Here is a 22997-nt window from a genome sequence, read left to right on the forward strand (position 1 = left end):
CAAAATATCACTCAGCTTTCTTTTTGTGCTTTGAATCTTAAGCCATTCATACTGGAAAAGTCAAACCTTATCTGGCAACACAGGGTCACATCTTCCTCCCATCTGCACCTGTGGGTGCTGCATAACATCTCGCTGTATGCGAACCCTCAACATTCAGTATCCAAGCCAAGAGTGTGTGTTAAAGTCTGTTAGAAAATAAATCAGATGAAATCATTTTCTGGAGAAAATGACTCAGAAGCACAATGAAAGGTGGAAAGAAAGAACCAACATGCTCAGTGCTCAGTTAGTTTTCTCTGACTTCACAACTAATTCAACCAAATGTAACTCTACTTATTTCATTGAATTTAAATCCGTTCATACTAGGCAGAAATCGGTGTGTTGAGGTAAGAAAGACCACCATGGTAACTTAGTCTTCTCCATTAGCTGGGGCTTCCTACATTTCTTTTCCCACCCAAAGAAGCTCTATCTTGTTAAAGTGAGTACCTTAAAGCTAACAAACAGAAATCTCTCTCTACATGCTGTGACAACTGTGTCCTTTTCGATAAACAACTTGCCTCTTGCAGCAACCTCTTTCTTACAACGAGCATTGTGTGCAATGTGGAAATGCATAAAAACAAATCAATTTTTTGGGAAAGCATACTGAGATCTGCTGGTTTAACTCCAGTGACAGCAGGAAATTCATTGTCTCATCCGCTCCTGACTGAGGCTCTGAGAAGGGCTGAGCTTTGTACTCCCATATTCAGGCAACGTGCACAGTTTCCTTTGAATGGTATTTATATTCATGTTTTATTCAAGTGAATCTCTTGTGTAATCCATTTGAAATGGTTCCAGGTCATGCTGAAATTGATAGGAATTGTATTTGATAGAAATATATAGTATGTAATTCATGCTGGTAATACTCTTGCTAATAAAATAGAAGGGAAATAAGTTGCGGATGTAAATGGCCTTCCATCATAGCAGGTGGACTGGGGCCACTGCGAGGGGCAGACCATTGTGCCGAGTACAGCCTGTGGGGCTTGTGGCAGGGCACTGACATGTTGTCACCGTCCTGTATTTGGTCAGGATGAATTTGGCACAGCCACATACAGCAATGCAGCTGAATGTACAAGTTGTGTTGTGACAGCCTTACCCTATGACCACAGGGGACTGGACTTATGGGCACAGGCACATCGTGCTCACAGCGGGCAAAATGCACAAAGCATTCGGCTGAGTAGGCCGCCACGCCGACGGAAGAAGTCATTGCAGATGAGAAACCATGGCCATAAACCACAAAGCAGAAAGAGACAGAGACCTTCTGGGTCTCAGCAGCTGCTGCAGCTCCAAGCAGGCAGGGAGGCCACTGCTACGGGCATCCCGTAATTCAAGCAGCTTCCCAACCCGTCTCCCCTCCTTAGTGCCCAATCCATCATTTGCCCCTTACCACCCGGCAGCATGCCTCAGTGTTGCGATGTCCCTGTGAGCAAGGAGCAGCAGCAGGAGTCCCCAGGAGCTGCCTGAGCACCCTGAGAGGCATAGGGAGGGGATAGCCCTTCTCTTGCTGCCACTAAATCTCGTTTTGTCGACTCCGCCTAAAAAGCCAGCTCTAGATTTCTGCTGGCTCTGCTTTTTTTGTCTTGAATTAATATAGACAAGGATAGATAAAACAAATCTGAATTTTATGGCTGCTTCTTTTGCTTCCTACCCGTCCATGTATTTCTGTCATGCTCCATAGAAATCTCAACAGCTACATTTTAAACATCATTTCTTATCCCCCCAGTGCACGACTTGACTTTATTCCACTGACTCCAATTCTGCAGAATAAGGCATTTTGATGATAGTAAGAATTCTTTACTTACTAGGATGCTGGAACTGAACTTTTTTAAGGTCTCTGTTGTATTATATCAGATGATGTTTTCATTTCTGAAAAAAAATCTTCTAAAATATTTCACTGAGGAAGTAAATCAGATGTGTTATAGAAGTATCAGCTATTCTCCCATCTGCAAAACTAAGTACTGTACAGGTCAATCGAAACAATGGCAAATAATCCAGTGTCTGGTATGTGCTGAGCATGCACTGCAACAGAGGAAAACTTCTTTTTACTTCCAGCGTATAACTCAGCAATAAAAAAAATGGTGTTCACTCTTTTAACATCTGCTAGCCATAGGCTTTGGCTAATTGTAAAAAAAAACAGACAAACAAACAAGCAAAATGATTGTGAGTGCTCATGTTTGTTCAAAAGTTATTGGTTAAGATATTTGTTACATATAATTGACCTATTTGTTTTTATGAAAATAAGATTCATAAAAGCACCATTGGTAGCACAAGCAATGGCATATACAAGACAATTACTAGGGGTTAATATTTTTAGACACCTCACTACTCCAATGAAACTTCTATTGTGGATAAGGTTTCTCTCATACAGTTTTCCCAGACAACTCCTAAAGCGTCTGTCTTTCTCAGCTAACTACAGCAAGCCTGTATAACTTTATAACTAAAGTTAGGTGAAATGAATCCAACACAATGCCACCATTCTTCCACTCTGAATAATGTGATACCCTGGTGGTATGCTATCCAGGCTGACAGGGTACAGACAGAGCCCAAAAAATTATTTAAAGAGTATTTCAATAATTTTAAAGCACATACTTCCATTTTGCCTTACTAGTATTATCTTACCCATCCTTACGCTCTTGGCTGTTTCTTCAGAGCTTTTTACAGATGGTTCTGGTCAGCATAAAAAACATGTGCCCAAGTTCCTAATCACAAACCTGCCACCACAGAAGAACTTGCAATAGAACAGTGGTTGAGTTACATACTCACTGCTTCATTTCTCTATACTATAAAACCACAGAAATGTTCTACCAGTGTGAGTCACTGGATTGGACAGTACAGAGGCTTACAGTGCACAAGGTCAAGCATCTATTTTATCATAAGAGAAACACATATGAAGCTTCTTCAAAAGCCAGTCTGTTGACAGCCCATCGCACTTCAGGGACACCACAGTTGATGGACACCCAGGTACCTAAATGGATCCCCTTTATTTGTGATCTACCAAGAAGAGAGAACAGTAAAATGAAAAATTGTCCCTTGTATCATAAACTTTAGCCCACACCATTTTTCCAATCTAACTAGCATCTCATAATTAAATATTTCAAAAAGACACGTACCATATTTAGTGGGTATGTCACAATTGCATATTCTGACAACAGGACCCCATGATCTAGGGTTCTGATCCCCCAGACCCTTTTTCTGACATTACAGCAAGAAATCAGTGGGCCATAGCAACTTCCAGACTAAGATCAGTTGTGTTTGTCTGGCTTCAAGGAAAGGCATGAGGCAACAGATTTGCCTCTGGCTTACAAAGGTCACATTATACTTAGGCAGAGTGCCTACCTAGGCATTAAAGTACAGAGATGATAGATGGTATTACCATTATGCTTTATAGCATATTAACAAAAGCCACGTACTCTGCACAGTGTATGGGATAGTAGGCATGATGTTTGTACACTGTGTTCCATGGTAGAGTAATGATTAATCTTTTATCTATGACTGAAAACTTTTTCCAGCTTTAGATAATATCTGGCAAAGAGCACAATGGGAACATTGCTGCACAGGCAGTCTGAGATTATCTCCAAGCTGCAGTGATGGAAGGCTGAGATAGCATGTACTGTTCCTCTTTGTATTGTTGATGCACATATTGATTTTCAGCAGTTCCCCCAAAACAATGATTTGAAACTCACAGTAATTTCAAAAGTATGCTGTGTTCTGGAGGATTGTCTTCTTTTTGCAACGGTACTATGCAAAGTGTATTTCTAGTCAGAGGAAGATAGCTTGTTCTGTACGATCCTTACCTTACCAATATGATCAAATGCTCTTCTTAGCATGTAAAGAGGGAATATGAATCTTCCAAATTACTAGAACCATTATTATCAAAACTGATTAAGAAAAATAAATGCAGATGTTCAACACAAACAGTGAAAATGTGTAAGTTCAAATGGTAGTAGGCTCTTTAAAAGTAAATTGACTGGAAATGCTGATAACCTATATATAGGGCCAATATCTATAAAACTACGGTAGACAAAGGGTTGTCAAGAGAGAATTTTTAGAATGTCAAAAAGTCAGACTTGAAACACTGTCCTTTTCATAAATAAACAGTTGTGTCACTATCTACGAGAGCATCAAATAATTTATGATCTTATCCATTTCCCACTTTTGTTACTCAAACAAGTTTTCCACTGACTCCCCTGTGGCCAGCGGTTGAGGGAAGGCCAGAGGAATTAGTCCAAGACTTGACAGGTGATTAGAAGTGACTGTTTGTGGCTCCACGTCCAGGATTTCCCAGACAGAAATGCAAATGTGGACAGGAGGATGCCTGCACGGCATACATCTGTGGTTCCAGACATCCCTCCAAGCTATCCTGATGGTGCTGCGATCACAAAAAAAGGACGCGTGCAAAGAAGCATGAAGCTGTTGCACGTTGGCGAGGATGTCAGAGCCACCTGTGGTGCAGAGACACACGTAGAGGAGCTAAATGCACATCAGATTATTTAAACAGAGAGCCTGTTTCTCTCTCTGCAGCCTCAAAGGGAAATAAGCAGTGTTCCTGCTCACCATTGGCATGGAGCTTGGGCAGCACACTTCCACCAGTCTGTGCAAACGCACCGCTGGTGTCGGGGCTATCACCATCTCCAGCACCTGGGCTCCAGTTCATGCACTGCTTGCTACTCTTTTACTACACATTGTCTTTAACTAGTTATTCAATTATTCCCCTTAATATGTGAAACACTGCTGCAGGACTCAGTCTGTTAGTGTCTGTGTAGGGATACCAGCATCTTGTTGAGAGTGTCAGGTTTGAGCAGTTTTCAATAGCCTCTTTAAATGAATTATTAACACAGAAATAATTGCATCTGAATGAAAGTTGGATATATATACTCTAGTGCATTCATTCAAGACAACAGGAGACAGATAAATGACAAATTTTGTGTCAGATAAATCTCTGAGAGACAAAAATGAAACAGAAAAATGTATATTAATTACACAACTTGAAAACCCTTTGGATTTCGTTACGCAGGCATTTTATTTCTAAACATTAATTCTTTTTAATGTTTTTTTAAAATGTGTAACATGCTAAAATAATTCTAATTGTGCTTTATTATCAGAAAGAGCTTCAAAATATTGTGATGAAACTGGAAACTGGTTCCGCCATCCTGAGAGCAACCGCACTTGGTCCAACTACACCCTGTGCAACTCTTTCACCTCTGAAAAACTGAAGGTATTCTACAGTTAAAAACACAGTGATTGTCTGGGAATGGCTTTAGGCTGGGCTAGCAGCAAGGCACATATGAATAGGTCAGGATTGTCTTAATCGTTTACCTTTATTTGTTGCCCAAGAATTGAATAGCAATGTCCTCCTGATTTTAACCTATTAAAATTATCTGATGAATTCTCAAACCTAAATATAGGTTTGCTACAGGCTGGATAATTTAATAGCAATTCATGTGATCTGTTTTGCTGTATTTTTCAAATGCATTTTTTCATTCCTGTGATTTTTTCTCCTGATTGTCCAACAGCTGTAAAATGATCCTTTAAAATTTCAGTTTTACTTTCTGTAAAAAGTATCTTCCAAGCTGTAGATATCATCTCTGCAGGGCTGGAAATCCTAAGATATGTTAAGATTATTTTTCATAACAAAAGAACATTGCTCTATATTCACTCCCTTTGAAAAGAAATATTTATGACGGTACCATCATGCCAGAAAATCCTACAAGTCTGAATACATTTTACTTTAATAGTTTGATTGAAGTCAATGTGACTATTTACACTAATAAACTAAGCATTTGCATCAATATTTCCAAAATTGAGTTGCTAAGCTGAAAAAGGAGAACAAAGTCTAAAAGCACCAAAAGAAACAAGGAGAGAGAAATCTGAGAAAGCTTTAAAAAAAGAAGTTAGAGAAGCTCATGAAAATAAACATATTTCTCAAATGTGAGTGGAGCTCCAGGAAAATCTGATTACAGATTTGTGACAGAATAATTTGTGACTATTTGGAATTGTGGAAGGAAAAGAGTCAGAAAGTGATTTGATTTGGGGTTTGTCTTGGAGAATCTTTTTTTACGCAGCCAAAAATCAGTATGTGGTTATATTTAGTAATGATCCAGCATAAAGGGCCTTGGAAAAGTCTACTGGACTAGGCAGGAGGTGAATTCTAAAAGTTTTTACAGCATGAGGAATCATCTTGGTAAAATGGGGCTCACCTATGTGTCAGACAGAGTATTAGTAAAAATCTCAGCTCACAGAAGCATTAAATGGAAGCACCATAAAAATATAATTTTTCCAGATGTTGGCCCATGTAAGGAGGCAAAAAATGTAGTTCTGTTGCCTATTATCCATGCCTTCCAGAAGAAGAATTTTGAATACCATTCAAGCGAAATGCAGATAGAGCACAAAGGAAAATTATATGTACCTTGAGATTCTTCTGAAACAAAAAAAAATAATAATAATGGAAAATACAGAAAGAATCTATCTTTACGGAAATGCCAAGTTGGATTATGACCTTTAGTCCAAGTCTTCAAAAACCAGGAGTATGCTTCATTTCTAGAGTATTTTCATGCACTTATAGATAGTTTAATTAACTGAGTATGAGGTATCTCTATCAGAGATTCTCTTTCCTCAAGACAAGAATTCTAGAGAGACAGGGGGAATATCAATTACGTGTTTCAGTTTCAAGTATTCTAAGCCCAGGATGAAAAAAACATGTATAAACTAAAAATTTGGTGAATCAATATAAGTCCTATATATGCGAAAGAACATCAAAGGTTGCCATTTCAAGGAGTGTACAGGTTAATAAAATAGTTGCTTGTTTGAAATTAACTGAAAATACCAACATGCTATACTTCTGAGATGGATTACAGAGGCAGAAATAAAACAAAACATTTATGAACAGTTCTGTAAATTGAATTCAGGCTTTAAAATTATATCAATCTAATATCATATTTCAACCACTTAGTATGCAGTGGAAGAAATGTCACATGCACTCTCCCACTACTCTGTATTCAGAAATCTGTCTCATCTCAGCTCTCCGATCTGCCTTCTCTGGGGTTTTGTGGACACTAGCAATGTTGTGGTTAGTCATTGTGGAGGGAAAGTAGGAGACCTAGAGCTTTTTCAGTTAATGTGCATGGATACCCATAAATCTTGGTGAGTGATACTTTGTTGTAAATAAGAACTAGGCCACAATATCACTTAGGTTAATGAAAGCAGGAGCTGATTCCAAAGTTGGGCAATGACGGAAGAATAAGCTAGATAAGAAGATGTGCACTTGTGCTAAGTAGAATAGCTTTGTTTTCTGAATTTTATTCGTATCTGTTTTCAACTGCAACTTTAAGCTGCCTTGGAAATTAAAAAAAAAAAAAAAGCCATCAGCAAAACTCAGGACTACAGAAATCAATTAGAAGCTTGCCAGATATTAACTGAGTATGCCTGAAATAAGAGTTGTATGAAACATTCCTTATCCCTTTGTTCTTCTCCCTTTGCCAAAAACACACAAAAGATGCAAAGAGGGAGTAATAAAGAAACAATGTGCAAAATGCTGCACTGGTAATTGCAAACTGTTCGTGGAGGAGGGTGATCTTAAAAAATTCATCTAATCGTTGAAAAAGGAAAATCACTCTTGCATAACAAAAGAAAAATGAATGAAATAGAAGATAAATCCAAGAGAGGAACCTTCTATCTGGTCTTTTTTTCAGGACAGGCTGATAGTATATTAGTGCTTTCAGAAAGAAAAGGGACTGGTGGATCTTGGCATGCCATTAGCCTCCTGCAGTATTCTGACAGCTGGATGATGCTTAAGAGCTTGGCTGAGACCAAAGTATGACATTTAAATACCACAGCATTCTGCAGCCAAGGCGATGTCCTGTGATTTTGCTTCACTGTTGGCATACAAAATATGCATAGGCCTATCTTAGATTTCAGTGATATTAGTCAAAGTGAAAGCCTGATTACCTGTTTTTGTTTGTTTGTTTGTTTTGTTTTGTGTGTTGTTTTTTTTCCAGCAATGCAAGACTATTGAGTTGCCCAATGGTGAGGTTCACATTAGTGTCAAAACCAGAATTGTCACTGGATGTCTTGTTCTAATGTGGTTGGAGCTGCTGAACTGTTTTCAGCTCATCTACTGCTTTCATGACTTCACAGACCTTAGTCATAAGCTCCAGGAGTCACTGGAATTGTACTCTCCAATAGGGAGAATCTGACATTTGCACCCATTTGTCATAACACAGCTACTCTACCTCCTCAGTTACTTTAGTTGAGTTTTTTGCATGTTTTCCAGCTGTGACGTGTCCTTCTTAAAGTGAGGAGGCCAGAATCACACGTTTGAGATGTGGGATATGTTTTAAGTAGAGACAAAATGACATTCTATCCTCAGTGCCTTTCCTGATCATAGCTGACATTTTGTTTACTCTTTGGCTGTCACTACAGATTGAGTCAATGATTCAGAGAACTGGCTGGATGACTTCAAGATCTTGTTCCTGACTTTGGTTGCCAGTTCTGAGTTTAGCATTGTTTAAGCAGGGTTTAGATTGCTTATCCCTACTTTTATCTATGTTGAAGTTCACATAGTATCTTCTTGTCCCCTTGCTTAGTTATCTGAGGCCCTTCTGGGATCCATTACTATTATCTAGAAGAGCTAAGTATCGTTTGGGAACTTAGAGATTTCTCTGCATCCTCTCATCCCCAGGTCATCAATGAATCCATTGAACAAAAAGCCAGCCCCGATATCAGTCCTGAGGTCACCTAACTGACTCATCTCCATCCGAAAGTGACCATTAAACTTTTACTTCCTGCTGTTTAAGCAGCTTTCAGATGATAAAACCTTTCTTCCAATCCTGTGGCAACCTGTATTTTCCTTAATATTTTTTGGTGTGGAAACTTGTCATGGGCGTTTGAAAACCCAAGTGTATTATGTCTGCTGTGCTCCCCTAGAGCTCAGGAAAGTTAGTGACGCATAACGTGAGCAAGGATCTTGCCAGTGACTTCAGTGCAGCAGAAACACATCAACTTATGTAAGAAACACTTATCTCGTCTTTAGACCTTGAGTCATACTATTTAATGTATTGCTGCTATTAAAAGAATATTGCAAAAGAACTTTTTAAAGAAAAGAAGTACAAAATAGGATGTTGATTCTGTAGTTTCCTCCTCAATGAGAAAAAAATGAGTGCCTGCAAGTTGCTCATGTTTTACTTTTCTTTTTTTAAATTGCAGATGGCGTTCATACTTTATTATATGGCGATCGTTGGCCATGCTTTGTCTATAACATCCCTGTTGATTTCCCTGGCAATTTTCTTCTATTTCAAGTAAGTGTTTCTTACAAACACTCTCTCTTCTTTTCTTGAGGGATCTCATGTGGTAACCAAAGAAAAGCATGGAAGGGGACATGGCCAGCTCTTCTGAGTGCCTTTTTATATAATCCTGACTATAAATAAATAAATAATTAAATGAACTCAGCGCAGTATTCTCTCACCACTGTGACATCTCCTAGTGATATGTAGCCAAAATCGTGATGTTAGATTTATCAAGAATTGTGTAGAAGTGCAACCCATAGGGAAATGGCATAACTGTGGATGTGGTAAGGCCCTTCATTTACCATTTGCCTATTGTTCCTTGGAGGGCATGTCCAGCCCAGCCCCTGGAAGTTGCAGTGACTGCACAGAGCAGTAGCTTGAAGCCCCCAGCTCCCAAAGGACAGGAATACCCTCATCTGTTGCTGAAGGACTGATCTGCTGATTTGGGCAGGTGCTTACAAAGACTTATTACAATGAATGAATCTGGCACTAGTATGTAGCCTCTCATTGTCATTCAAAGGAAAGATAGTAATTTGCTAAATCAGAACTTTAAAGAAAACTAAAATGATATTTGCTGAAAGTATTGCAACTACTGTGTGGGAACTCAAGCATTTCAGTCTTGTCATTTAGTGAACCTGTCCGCACACTATTTATTATAGCAGTGAAGGAGTAGAGGGAGCTCAGATTTGCCCTCAGACATGTAGTCACAGCTTCAGTCACTATCATTTATGAGGGGCAATCTGTTTTCAGCTCAGGGAGATGGTAAGCACACTGGAAGACACCAAAGGCACCACATTTGTAGCAGATTAAGGTCTCCAATTGTTTCTTTATTTTCAAATCACGTGAAACGTTGAAGTATCTAGACATAGCTAAACCACACTCTAGCTAAAGAGGATTTCTCAATGCCAGTCACTGTAAACGTATATGTTAGATGGCACTGGGAGACTACTGTGGGGAGAATACTGGAGAATAAACACTGGACATGGCCATGAACTACTGTGCATTCAGAGCTATGGTGACGTGCATAAGGTATATTCTTCCCTAGCTTTTAAGCAAACTTTTTAAGATATGTCATTACCTTACTGCAACGTTACTGTGAACTCCAGACTTCCAAAAAATGGGATTGTGATGTCCATTCACAAATACTTTGGTGCAATAGAATGACATATCCAATAAAATGGCCCAGGTGGGATTGTATTATCTTACTGATTTCAGCCACGGTGCATCTGTTATTTGCAGTAAGAGTGAGATCATTACTTCATGACCAGACATAGGGAAGCACCCACCAGGTGCAGAATATATCTGGAGATAACTACAATGTAGTCTAAAAGGCCAGGTAAAGTTTTCCAAGTTGATAGCATACTGCACATTGGGAAACAAGGCAAGAGTAATGTAAGAAACAAATACAACTGCTTCTGAATAAATAAACAGACTTGTAAACTGCTGGAATTTTATTGCCAAAAAGATCATATCATTCGAGAACATAGAAAAATCCCAAACTCTCTGAAGAATGCAGTATTCCTTGAGCAGTTAGGAATACAAGGTAAAAGGACCACTTTTTTTTTTTTTAAATCCACGATCTTCTTTATAGGGATTAAAGAAGAATAGTTGCACAATAATGGCAGCCTATGGTAATTAAAGTCCATCACTGTTGTCATTATAAGAGTGTATTGTTAAGAGATTGCAATTTAGGCTGCAAGAAATTATTTAAAGTTAAGCTTGTTGATTATGCTGGCCTGTGTGACAGTAGCATTAAGCTTTTTTTACACGAGTGTCAACAGAGCTGAGACCTTGATGAGCATTCAAAATACAGTTTTTATTTATTTGTCATCATTCTTATAGAAAGATAAATGATATTGATTTGTTACCCATCAATCTATTTCAAAAGCTCAGAGACATATTTGTGATTCAAAAGTGTAGAATACTTCTAAAGATACTTTATTATCTTCCCAGCAGACATATAAAGAGCATGAGTTTTGTATACAGGCCATAATTTATTATTTGTTTTTATTTGGTTGATGTTTCTAGAAAAAATAAAAAAAAAAGTCTCAAATCTGTCAACTTGGAACTCAAATATAATAAATACACCAAATACATTTTTTTCAGATCTTAGTGATGAAAATAGTAACTGTGAATTATGAGCAGGTTCTAAATTAACACCTTCCCACTCATGCCAAATCATGAATCTGTATATGCCTCGTTTTCAAAAAGAGAATACATTCTCCATAGAATCTTTATTTTCCAAAGCAGTTTTTCACATACTGAAATTTCCAAGTCTGTAAAGGGAAGAATTGGCATTTTTTTTTCTATTCCTTTATCTTGTAGCCTTAACCCTTACAAAATGTATTTTGGTAATCATTCAACTTCCTAACACCAATAAAGCCAAGTAATCATTATGAAGTACATGTAGTACATATTCTTTTATGACCGTTTAGTTAAAAACATTTCCTATCACTCTTGTAGTGCAGAGTTTTTATATGTCTAGATGTGCAGACTTTTTATATGTCTAGATCAACTGGCATATGTTAAATGTCTTGGAATTGGTAGATCTAATGTGTTGCTGCATAAGTGAAATACAACATGACAAACTTTACATGCTGGATTGTGAGATATCATCAATTTCATTAGCTGAACTTCTGAGATGTGCTTTTGGCCACAAATACATATATGAAGATTTGTAGAATCATTATCACAGACCAAACACAAAATTCCAGCTTACATGTGCATAGTAATAGCAGAAATTTGGGGATAAAAAGTCCCCTTGCAGAACCCCTATATCTAGAGCACAAGGGATGGTTGTCTGGCTTTAAAAATCTGCAATGAAATGCGCTCCACAAGATACCTGTTACAGTGCTTAAATTGTAATTTAATTGTAATTGCTTTCAATTGTAGCAAGATAGTTCCTGTATTATTTAACCTAAATCTTACATGAGGGACCTTAGCCTATTTCTGGTCCCAACTTTGACCTATATTTACCATGGCTGTCTTTTGAAATCTTCATTGCATTTGTATTATGATAGATCCAGGTGCAAATCTGGGAAATGTATCTCTAAACAGGCCAATAGTTAAAGCTTAATGGTGCCAAATACATCTGGATCTTTTGCATCTTTTTGCAGAGGACTTATTTCCTCTTTGAGATAGTAAAGAAATGGTACATACACATGAAAACGCAAAGAGGGAATAAGTGAAACAGAAAACAATGGCTTGAGACAGAAGAGAAAAATAATTAATGAGAGAGGGTACAAAACCAACTAATACTGAAGGAGGATATTTTCAGAAGAGAGGTTGAGATGCCCTATTACTCAGTGAAAAGCCACAAATCAGGGGTCAAGGGGACCTGGATATTCTGAACAAATTCAATCAAACTCCAGGTAATTTTACTGGCTGGGTCACTGCAGAAGTGTGGTAGGATTGTTTTTTTATATCTTGGTTGGAGTCATAGATACATGGGTATGTTCAGGTTATGTGCTTTCTAATAGTCGTTGTCTTAGTAGCGTAATGCAAAGCCTCTACCTGGTTACTTCATCTGCTGCTGGTCCCTGAAAAGGTACACCATAGACGAGGGTGTCCATACATGCTGGAAAAGGGTATGCTTAGTAAATTGAGAGGCCTGTTAAAAATAGGAAAAAGCAATGGCTTGACTCTGCATAGGCTATAAGAAGAGTCTGTAAGACTACAAGCTCAAAGAGGTGAATCAAAAATACAGGTTATGAATTCTGCTGATTTCCAGAGGAGTACTTTGATGAGTGTCTGTGATAATGTGTGTTAATGGGATATAGAGATAGCTAGACACTGCCTAATGAATGGATGTATTCCCTTCCCATCTAAGATACGGAGCACAAACCACAGCCACAGTAATGCTTTGAGAAAACTGGGGATATAAATAAATAAATAAATAATAAAATTTAATCTGATTGAAAATCTTCTACCCAGGTTCTAGAGTTGTTTGGGGTAGTAAGGACAGGATCTGGTTTAAACGGCTGCCCAAAATGGTCCAGAAAGGTGATTCCATTCTTCTGAGACCTTGCAGTGAGCAAAGCAAGGTGAGGCTGACTCACTCCGAGCTCTGAGTCATGGACTCAATCCTGACCATTCCCAAGCCATGCTCAAAGACTCATCTTGCAACAGCCTTCCTGACAGCAGCACACCTCCTCTCTTCTCCTCCTCCTCCTACTTATCCTTTGCTTTTAATGACTAATCCATGACACAAAGATTACAGGAAGAAGTAGAAAAGGGAATTAAAACAAAGCACTGCAAAATGGGAGGACAAAGAGGAAACCAAACTAAGATCATAAGAAAGTTAGAGTAAAGCTGCACAGGAGTAGGCTTCTTGTTACCTTCACCTATTTTCTCTCATCTGGATATGGCAGTGATAGATTATTTGACCTTCAGTAGAAGGCAAGCTGCCAATCAGATGGTTGATCGAATAGCAAGAGATGGTTTCAGAGCTTTACAGTAGCCTTTGACTGTAGAAGCAGCAATGAATAGCTTGCAGAGGTTGCTGTTTCAAAATGTGAGAGAAAATTCTTCCCACATAGAAGTCTTTCCTGGCAGAAATTTATTTTTGTTTCAGTTTGGGGTATCTAGAGTTGTAATGATCTGGCACCACAGATGTTGCAGTAATTTTGGAAGGGAATACTGAATCAGTAGCGATGAGCATTGCTAAGCAATACTCAGTTATAACAGGGGACAGAGTATTCATGAAGTGGATTGCCTAACAGTCACATGCACCATAACAGTGTTGCAATATTTTTATAGTTGCAGACTGACACCCCATTATCTTATAAGATAAAATGCAAAAGCAAAAAGGGACTCTTGCTCCAAATAACTTCCAATTGAATTATTAAAACAAATGCATTTTTGTAAAGATAGTTTGGGAGTACAGTAAGTTTAGATTTGCCAGAACAATAGATGATGTGTTGTAAATGTACTTGCAGTTTTAATTGTTGGTGTGGCTTTTAAAGGAAGTTGAAGAAAAATAATGTATGGAAGAATAATTTGTAGTAGTTTGCTGGGAGTTTTCCCCAGGGAGAACATAGTAGAAAGCATGAAAATAATTGTTTGAAAACTAAACGTGTCTAGGAGATGGAAAATAACTGGCTGGGGGTGAAAATCAGTGTTCTCAATATTCATGAATGAGAACTGATGACAGATTGAAAGAGCAGATCTGTAAAGAAAATAATGTCAAAAGCCCTTGGTGGTTGATATCATAAATGCAATAGAGAAGTGGAGACAGGAACTCAAAATAAGAGTGTCTGTGTGTAGGTAGGAAAAATTGGACAAAAGTGAAACACAGGAGGAACATGAAAAACTGAAGGAGACACCAAAAATCTGAGCTAAGAGAGATCAGAGAAGTAGAACATTACAGATGATTGTCAAAACCAGCAGCGAGGATGAGCTTGGTTTTACTAGGAAGGTAGTATTACAAATATTACAAACTTAGCTGAGAATAGTTTCATGGGCAAGGCAAGATGGGTAAATGGGAAAGACTGGAACTGAAAAAGATGATTTACAGACAGGAATTGCTGTTTTTTGTTTGTTTGTTTGTTTGTTTTCAATGAGATAAGAGATGAATAGGAGAAAGGAGTTGGAATTATAGAGGGTAGTTACCCTCTACAACTGGTAAGACAAATTGGACCACAGGTGCAGCTGAAAATTAGAAAAGGCAAGCTTTCCTTTGTAAGGGGAGAAGCTGAGAAAGAGATGTTAAAGAGAAGATTGATGTTTTGAAGGGCACTGGATGAGATGGGCTTACAGAAGTATGGGAAGTATAGAAAATGAGAGTGGATGTAGGGTATTCCATATTTGCAACTGATTTCCAGTTTCCAGGGGGAGGGGGAAGTGCAGTCCTGTGCAGAGATAGAAAGGTAAAGGAAAAAGAGGAACTGAGAAGTAAAACTAAGTGAACAGATCATTTGGGCAGAAGATAAGAGATTAAAGAAGAATTTACCTGGGGGATGGCGAAGATGAGGGAAAAGAGAACGGTTTTGTAGGCAGAATTCAGGCTCACTGCAGACATTCCATGAGAAAATTGCATAAGCAGAGCAGAGGCAGAAGTATTGGGGCATGGTGGCATTGGGAGTTGGCAGGATGGACTTTGAAGGGAGGAAAAAGACAAGATCAAAATAAAGCAGGGAGAAAATCAGCAACCAAATATCTCAGGAAGATGAGACAGAGCAGCCGATGGACCGGGAAGGGCAAATGTGTGACAAGCATGATTCAGGAGGCAACGAGCCAGCTGGAGAGGGAAAACCCTGCAGCAGGCAAGACAGAGCAAAGGGAGTTCTCTTCTCAGTGCAGACCAAGTCAGGAGGGTTCTGTTGCCATTTCGATGGAGAACATTAAGAGTCAAATAAAAAAGTGAGGTTAGGGAAATATAAGCTTAATGACCCAGATGGATCATTAACATGAAAGCTGGAATCAAGGAAGAAAAGTGGGGGAGACTGTGAGGAAAGGATGAGGACAACTCAGGAGTAAAACTAGGAGAGGAAAGCAGGCAGGGAAAGGAGCTTGGACAACCGACGAAGACAACGTGCATGGAAGGACAGTCCAATTTCATAGAAGAGTAAGACTGGGAAAAGCCGAAAGAAGAAGTGAAGAATGACAAGAATGGGAGTGAAAGCCCATGTACATGGCAGAAATTACCACAAAAGACTGTCCCTCCACACCAGTGGCCACATAGAGAGGCATCTGGACAGACAAGGGCTGTCTTTGTGGCTAGGAGCTGAAGCTGCTCTAAATGATAGGGAAATATTATTTTACTGGGGACTGGTTGGGGGTTACCAGGAGTGCGAGAGAAAGAGAGAGGGTAAAGCGTACAAGGTAGTGTCTCAAGACAAGTGGCACCAGTAGTTTCAATAAAGGTGATGGAGAATGGGAAGAAAGGAAGAACCAGGACTAGACAAATACTACCAGAGCCAAGGAGCCGAAAAAGAATATTAGGCTAGATTTGTGGTAGGGACGAATACATGTGGAACAAGCACAATAACACACTGTAGGAAAGGTCAGTCCAAAGAACAGTCTGTTTTGCCCAACATCCTGTCCTACAGTTGGTCAAACTAAAGGAGCACCTAGCCCCATATCTTGTGTGCAACAGTTCACAGTAGATGATGCTGAAAGAATACAAAATCAGGGCAAATGTAAAGAGATACTCTTCCTCTTAGTCCCAGGAGCCTCCATCTCCTGGACATTCTGAACCAAAGAGGTTCTTGGTGAATAAGGAAAATGACAACACTGATGAGCATTGCAGGATGATGATGACCATAACCAGGAAGAGAATCTCAGGCTAAAGGAAGAATTCCATCCCGTGACTCAGAAAAAAAGTGCAAAGAGAAGTAAGGATAAATGGCAGGTGACTGAGGAGGAGAAAAAGAAAAGAAAAGAAAAGAAAAGAAAAGAAAAGAAAAGAAAAGAAAAGAAAAGAAAAGAAAAGAAAAGAAAAGAAAAGAAAAGAAAAGAAAAGAAAAGAAAAGAAAAGAAAAGAAAAGAAAAGAAAAGAAAAGAAAGAAAGAAAGAAAGAAAGAAAGAAAGAAAGAAAGAAAGAAAGAAAGAAAGAAAGAAACAGGCAAATAAGCAGAAAAAAAAGTTCAGTTGGTTAGATTAGCTCTCTGATTTTAGAAAAAGTGCATTCTGCATTAGCCTCCACACACAGAGCAGCTGAAAGTCACAGCCAGCGTACAGCTCCAGACCGTAAAAGACTGACTTCTAGCGCCGAGGGTGAGGCTTGCCTCACTAAGAAGCGATATTTGCTCTTCTTAGCTGTTCTTTTACCTACAGGTTTTGCCTGCTTAGTCTCAGCGATCACTGAAGGCAGACATCACAGCATTATCTAACAACTCCACAGTTGCCTTTCTGCAATCACCTCCTGCCAGACCTGGGCTGAGCTCCCAGGTGTGGAGTGCTGCAGAGGCGTTGTTCTCTACTCAGGGGTAGCCGAGGAGCTGGCGTGAGGATTTGGGTAGGAATTAGAAAGGCAAGAGGGTTCAAATCTGAAAGTGCAGTCACGATTTGGTTGCACAAGAATTCTGTGAACTTGTGAAATTCTGCTACCCGCAATAGCAGGGATCCCTCCACCCCCGATTGCTGCTCCCTCTGAGCTGGAAAACAACCTCTTCTGGCTTTGGATCTCAGCTGCCATCGGAAACATGCAGGATACTATCCCAAATCCCCCTGAAATTTAAGGGGATTCAAGCACAATGTTCCCATCCTGCCTCGCCACTAATTCCTAAAGTAGCAAATAATTTTCATCTGAATATTTGGGAAATCAAGTCTCCAGGGAACAGTTACTTATCGAGCAGTATTCCTGATGTTCACTGCTTGCATCACGTGAATCTAATAATTCTCAGGGTTCTGCTTCAGCACTTAATATCTTGATTACCATGAAATAAAGAAAGTCATCAGGGGCTGAGAAAGTAGCTGGATGACTCTTTACACCATGGTCTAAAAAGCATGTGGTACTAAACAGGTGTAAAAACAAAAACAAAAGAAATTTGTCAGAGGTTATGGCTGCAATGCAAGGCATGTATTTTCCAATTACGACTTGCCAAAAGGCATTCCTGAGAAACTGTTGCCAGAAAGAGCTTGTTAAAGTGACTTCAGAGGAAAAATACTAATTTACATTGTGTGCTACATATTTTTCAGGAGCCTCAGCTGTCAAAGGATAACGCTGCATAAGAATTTGTTTTTTTCTTACGTGCTGAACTCCGTGTTTACAATTGCCCACCTCATCGCTGTTGTGCCTAACCCAGGCCTTGTAAAGAGGGATCCAGTAAGTACTGCATGACTCCTTCTTTTCCTCTTAACCCCCAAATAAAATTTCTATGGCCACAAAACCAAGCATACCCATTCACCAGTTAATGATAGCCATCTGGTGAAACAGGCACAGAGGGCACAGATTCTGAGAATCTCACTCGACCTTTCTCAGATCTTTCACCCAGCAATAAAAATCTTTGAATTTGGTACAAGAGGAAAAAGCCTCAGACTTGCTCCAGCCTGCCTGTTGATGCAATTTTGTGTCAGATCCCCACTGCTCTCATCAGCAGCTACCTGACATTTCCCAGCAAAGCCCCCCCAAGGATAGATGCTTGGGCTGGCCAACTGGCCTTTCTCACAGGCACACATGGCAGGGTTGGAGAGGGATATGGCTTTCTTCAACCCCCCCTCAAAATCTGTTCACTACATTTTTTCTTAAATCAGAGCGGTAGCTCGGTTCCTTCCTCTTAGATAGCAGTACAAACAGAGCCAACCCTCAGCTGATAAATATTCATGGCAGATCTCAGTCACCCAGCTCTGATCTTGCTCTCTAACAGAGCCACTGCTTTGTGCTCGCAGCCCTGGCTGATGAGAAATTAATGCAAGCCTGGGAATCTCTCAAGTTATGTCACAACACTGATCAGCTCGTCTTCTAATAAGATCGTTCAATTATGGCTCAACCATTTATCTGCTTCTAATTTTGTGAAAGCAATTAAAGATTGGCACCTGATATTATCTGATCGCGTGCGTGTCTCAGACGTGTGCTACCATTTAAGTAAGCTAATTAAAGCAGGAAATATATAGACTAAAGAAAAGATCACCAGTTCCAGGGACCATATGGAGATTAAAAAAATAGAACAGCAAAAGAATAATTAAAATATCACACATTTTGTTTCCCCTTACTGCATAGCATCATCTGTGCATGTCCTCTGCAAGAGATGAAGTGAAAATACAGTTGATATTTGAAGATACAATGCTGGCACATAGTATCGGGCACCTAAATTGAAGATCTTTACCTCAGGGTTAAGAATGATACTTTCTGACAGCAGAAGTAAATAATCTGAAGTGGTTTCAATTAAAAGCTGAGGTCACAGCAAGGACTCCTGTCCTCTAAGATTTCATTAAAAATCTGTATCCAGTGCTTTGGGGCTAGATCCTTCTTTGGAGTGAATGCTGGTCCCCAGTTAAGTCAATGACAGAAAGCTCTCAGAGGCTTTGTTAAAGCCACGTAGGCACAGGACAGATGATGGGGCGCTGAGCGTCACCCGATGAAAACCCCCACCTCCATTGCTATGGCAGTGGGCACTATAGGATTACAGAATTGATTACATTCGGAGCCAGAGCTGCCCCAGAGCAGTGCAGAGGTTGATGCGTGCAGTCACCTTTCAGGTCACGGGCCAGACTACAGAGAGGGCCCAGGCTGCTCAATGCACTCCAGATCCCAAAGAAAACAACAGATGGAAATCAGTCAAGTGAGTGCCTTTCACTGATGTTGGGTTAGCAAGCCTGGCCTTGGCTGTTCAGCTAGGCACATACTTAATTGCTTTGATGAACAAAGGCTTTATTTTGCACTTTCTTCTTCCAAACACAATTTGTATGTGTTTGGCTCAGCAGAGAATTGCTGTCTAGAGGTGAGATACAAAACTGGGGGAAAGAGGACCTGGAGTCTACTCTTTTCATTCTGATACGGGATGAGAGTACACTCACTGCTTGGTCTTACCTCACTTGCTAATCTGTTCAAACCAACGTGCTCAAACTAGACCAATGTGTCTACCAGCATGACTAGAAAGTGTATTCTGTTATTTTAGTGGACTTGTAAACACATGGTTGGGAAAAGAAAATGAACTGCCATGGTGAAAACACATCTAGTCTCAATATGAGTATTTGAAGACTTAAATTTATGTTAAAAAAAAAAAAAGATTCCACCAGATAGATTCCCATAGCATTTTTATTTTAAAGCTGATTAAAAGTGCAAATGAAGGCTTTATAGTTTGTATTTTTCCATGCCTGCTACATCCTCTGCTTTATTAAGTCCATTTTAAGACAATTACTTGTGACTTTCTGTAGTTTGCTGCATTTATCCACTTTCCTCCTGTGTGTCTTCTGAGCTTGACAGGCCTGTGTGTGTGTGGCTCCTACTTCAAATATACACAGAAATACTGAAGTCTGTAGAAGGAATTTCAAAGAGTCACAGGTACCATTTATTTATGGCCATATACAAAGATGAAGTTGATAGTACTTACTCAGCAAAATAATAAATGTGTTTCCACCCCAGAATCTCCTGCTTCTTTTTCCTGCCTAAAGTTTCACAATGGATTTTAAATATGCAATGTCATGGGAAAAAATTTACAATGAATACATACTTGCAAGGATATCAACAAATCCATACCCTTTGCAAAGAAGAAAGAAGGTTCTGTTAAATAACCAAGAGAAAAGACAGGAAAAGAGGAAATTCATCTGCAACACCATTGTCCCTGGATCTAGATACAAAAGACATGACACAATCCAAAGAATCATTTACATGAGGAGAGCTCATATTGCATCCTTACATACTTTTTGCTGCAAAGATTGTTATGATTGTTCTACTCATGTAAAATGGTAAGTCAAACCACTTTCTCAATACATCTTAATTTTATTTTTTTCCTCATTTTTCCTGCTTTCTGGTTATGTAATTCTCTCTCTCTCAGATTTTTCTGGATCTGAAATTATGGAAGAGAATGAAGATGTGAGCCCAGATGGCTGTACAAGAAGCAAAGAAAAAGGTTCAGGGGCACTTGAACAAAAAGAAACAGGAACACGTACATGAACACTTGTATAAATATATTGAAAAGCATTGTGTGAGCTAATTTTTTGCATCTTGTATCTGAAGTAGCAACTGCATTAATTATAATGTTACTGGAACAGATTTTATAGGAAGGTGTATCTTCTTTTTTGGGAATGACATACTGAAGAAGGGTGATCTGTGAACAACACATTATGTTCTCTATTAAAAAGTCTGGAAATATAAATAAAAATCTTGCTGCCTAATCTTTTAATTTCAGCCTCGTATATCAGATCTGTACTTGTCATTTTTCTTATTCCACAGACTGGTAATTTTAATACTGAATACTGATGGAGATAAAGGAAGATACAGCTAAAGACTGGAGGGATAGCTCTGCTAATGAGAAACCGAATGATTGATCAGCTCCATGGGCACCAATATGTTTGTAGATGGGACTATGGCCACAAGTCAGTATTTAGAAATGCTTAAGGAAGAGCTCTAAGAGATCTTATTGCAATTTTATCCCTCTGTTGTTCTAATGGAAAGAATACCCGTTCTTTCTCGAGGCAGTTCTGTAGCTTCTTCATCTTTTGTGTAGGAGTTTCCCCCTTGCTTCTGGAATTGTGAGGCATGAAAGTTTCAAATTCAATTGGTTTTACAGAGTCAATATCAAGGAGCAGTGCTCCCCTGGGAGCTCCTGGGAGCCCTGTGTGGGCTCAGCTCTTGCGGAGATGGAAAATGCCCCGGACATGGAGTATGAAACACTGATGCCTGTTCTTGCCTCCTTGTATACTGTAAAGATCCTGAGCTGGTTTACCACTCTACCTGATGAAGCAGTGTGTTCTTCCTCCCTCTAACAGGACCAGCAGCATGCAGTCCCTTCCCTTTCCCAAGCATTTCCCATTAGCATTTCTGTCTATAAAGCAAGGCCACGGTAGTAATAATTTTTAAAGAATTAGTATTCCCATGGACACTAAAGCACTGTCAATAATCTCACCAGTGACTAATTAAACTGAAAATTATGACTGCCCAATCATATTAGGCTTTCCTTCCTATCAGGGTAAAACAGTGGAAATAAAAAGCTGAGTTGTGTGGAAAGATGGAGTGTACAAAATGTAGTTACTGTGATTTGTGGGGTTTCAACACTCTTGACTTTCCCTATTCTCAAAGGAATAAGCAGGGAATGAGAGCCAAGAAGACAAAGGAGATTCACAGCATTTCAGGAACAGTGTTAATTTTAGGTCTTTGTACCACATAAGTGTTATCTTCCTCAGTATTACTGACACATTTTGTATCTTGCTTTCAATTCTTTCTGATGTAGACTGGAAGAGCCTTGGGGCTTTTAAAATGTGTGTTTCTTAAATGGGAAGTCCATGGCTGATACCAAGGAAGATAAACGGAAAAATGCTGGTCTGTGTGACTTGTGTTTGCCTCAGTAGTCCCAGCAGTGCCCAAGGGAGACATCAGGGTAGAGCTCCACAAAGGAGAAGGGCACTTTGATCCTCTGAGTTATTTCACGTGCTATGCTTGGGGTAAAGCTTCAGGAGGCTCCATTCTTGTTAAATTAAATTGATTCTTCATTGCAGTAACTCTTTCCAGAGCTTTCCTGTCACTCTCAAAGCATCTCCAGAGGATTTCATCTTAGTACATCTTTTTCTTCATCCTATTTGTAGGTAGATTGCTTACAGGGACCTCTGCAGCCAGTGTAGCCCCAAAGAGATTACTGAAAGCTATTCTAGAGTATTGTATACATGCAAAAGGGAACAAAGACCAAACTGGTAGCAGGGAATTAATGACCAGCACCTAGCGGTCACGTCTCCTGAGTCTTCCAGTGTATCTTCTACAAAGGGTCAATGTTCTTGTGAAAACTGTGGTTGTCTTCCCTAGGAGCCTTTCATGAAGGCTATATGTGAAGATATATGTGAATTTGTACAAATTAGTACAGATTTTGTGCATTTGCAAATTATATTTGTGTATTAACTTCACTAGTACAAACTGGCTCAGCAAGGTTGGCCTGGGGAGAATAAAATGTATTACTTGCTTTTGTGTAAGTCAAAGAGGGGCACAGTTGGTCTCCAGTTATGCCAGTTGCAAGCTCTGTTGAACTCAAAGGGTTTCCACCAATTGTGTGTCTCACCAACCTGTATTCAGTGATGAAATTCTGGTACCTT

At 39.3% G+C, this 22997-nt stretch overlaps 1 protein-coding gene across 6 annotated transcripts in view; it reads left to right on the top strand.

The window, feature by feature from the left end:
- CALCR (calcitonin receptor) overlaps window positions 1-22997 on the top strand; it is a 185754-nt gene that overhangs the window by 118937 nt on the left and 43820 nt on the right. For all 6 annotated transcript variants that reach the window (XM_083825417.1, XM_083825421.1, XM_083825418.1 and 3 more), the window contains 3 exons: window positions 5136-5248; window positions 9235-9326; window positions 17955-18081. In XM_083825417.1, coding sequence (XP_083681543.1) covers window positions 5136-5248; window positions 9235-9326; window positions 17955-18081 — 332 coding nt within the window. The remainder of the gene's footprint in view (window positions 1-5135; window positions 5249-9234; window positions 9327-17954; window positions 18082-22997) is intronic.

The sequence above is a fragment of the Anser anser genome (genome assembly GCF_964211835.1).
Source record: "Anser anser genome assembly, chromosome: 2".
Classification (NCBI taxonomy): Eukaryota; Metazoa; Chordata; class Aves; order Anseriformes; family Anatidae; genus Anser; species Anser anser.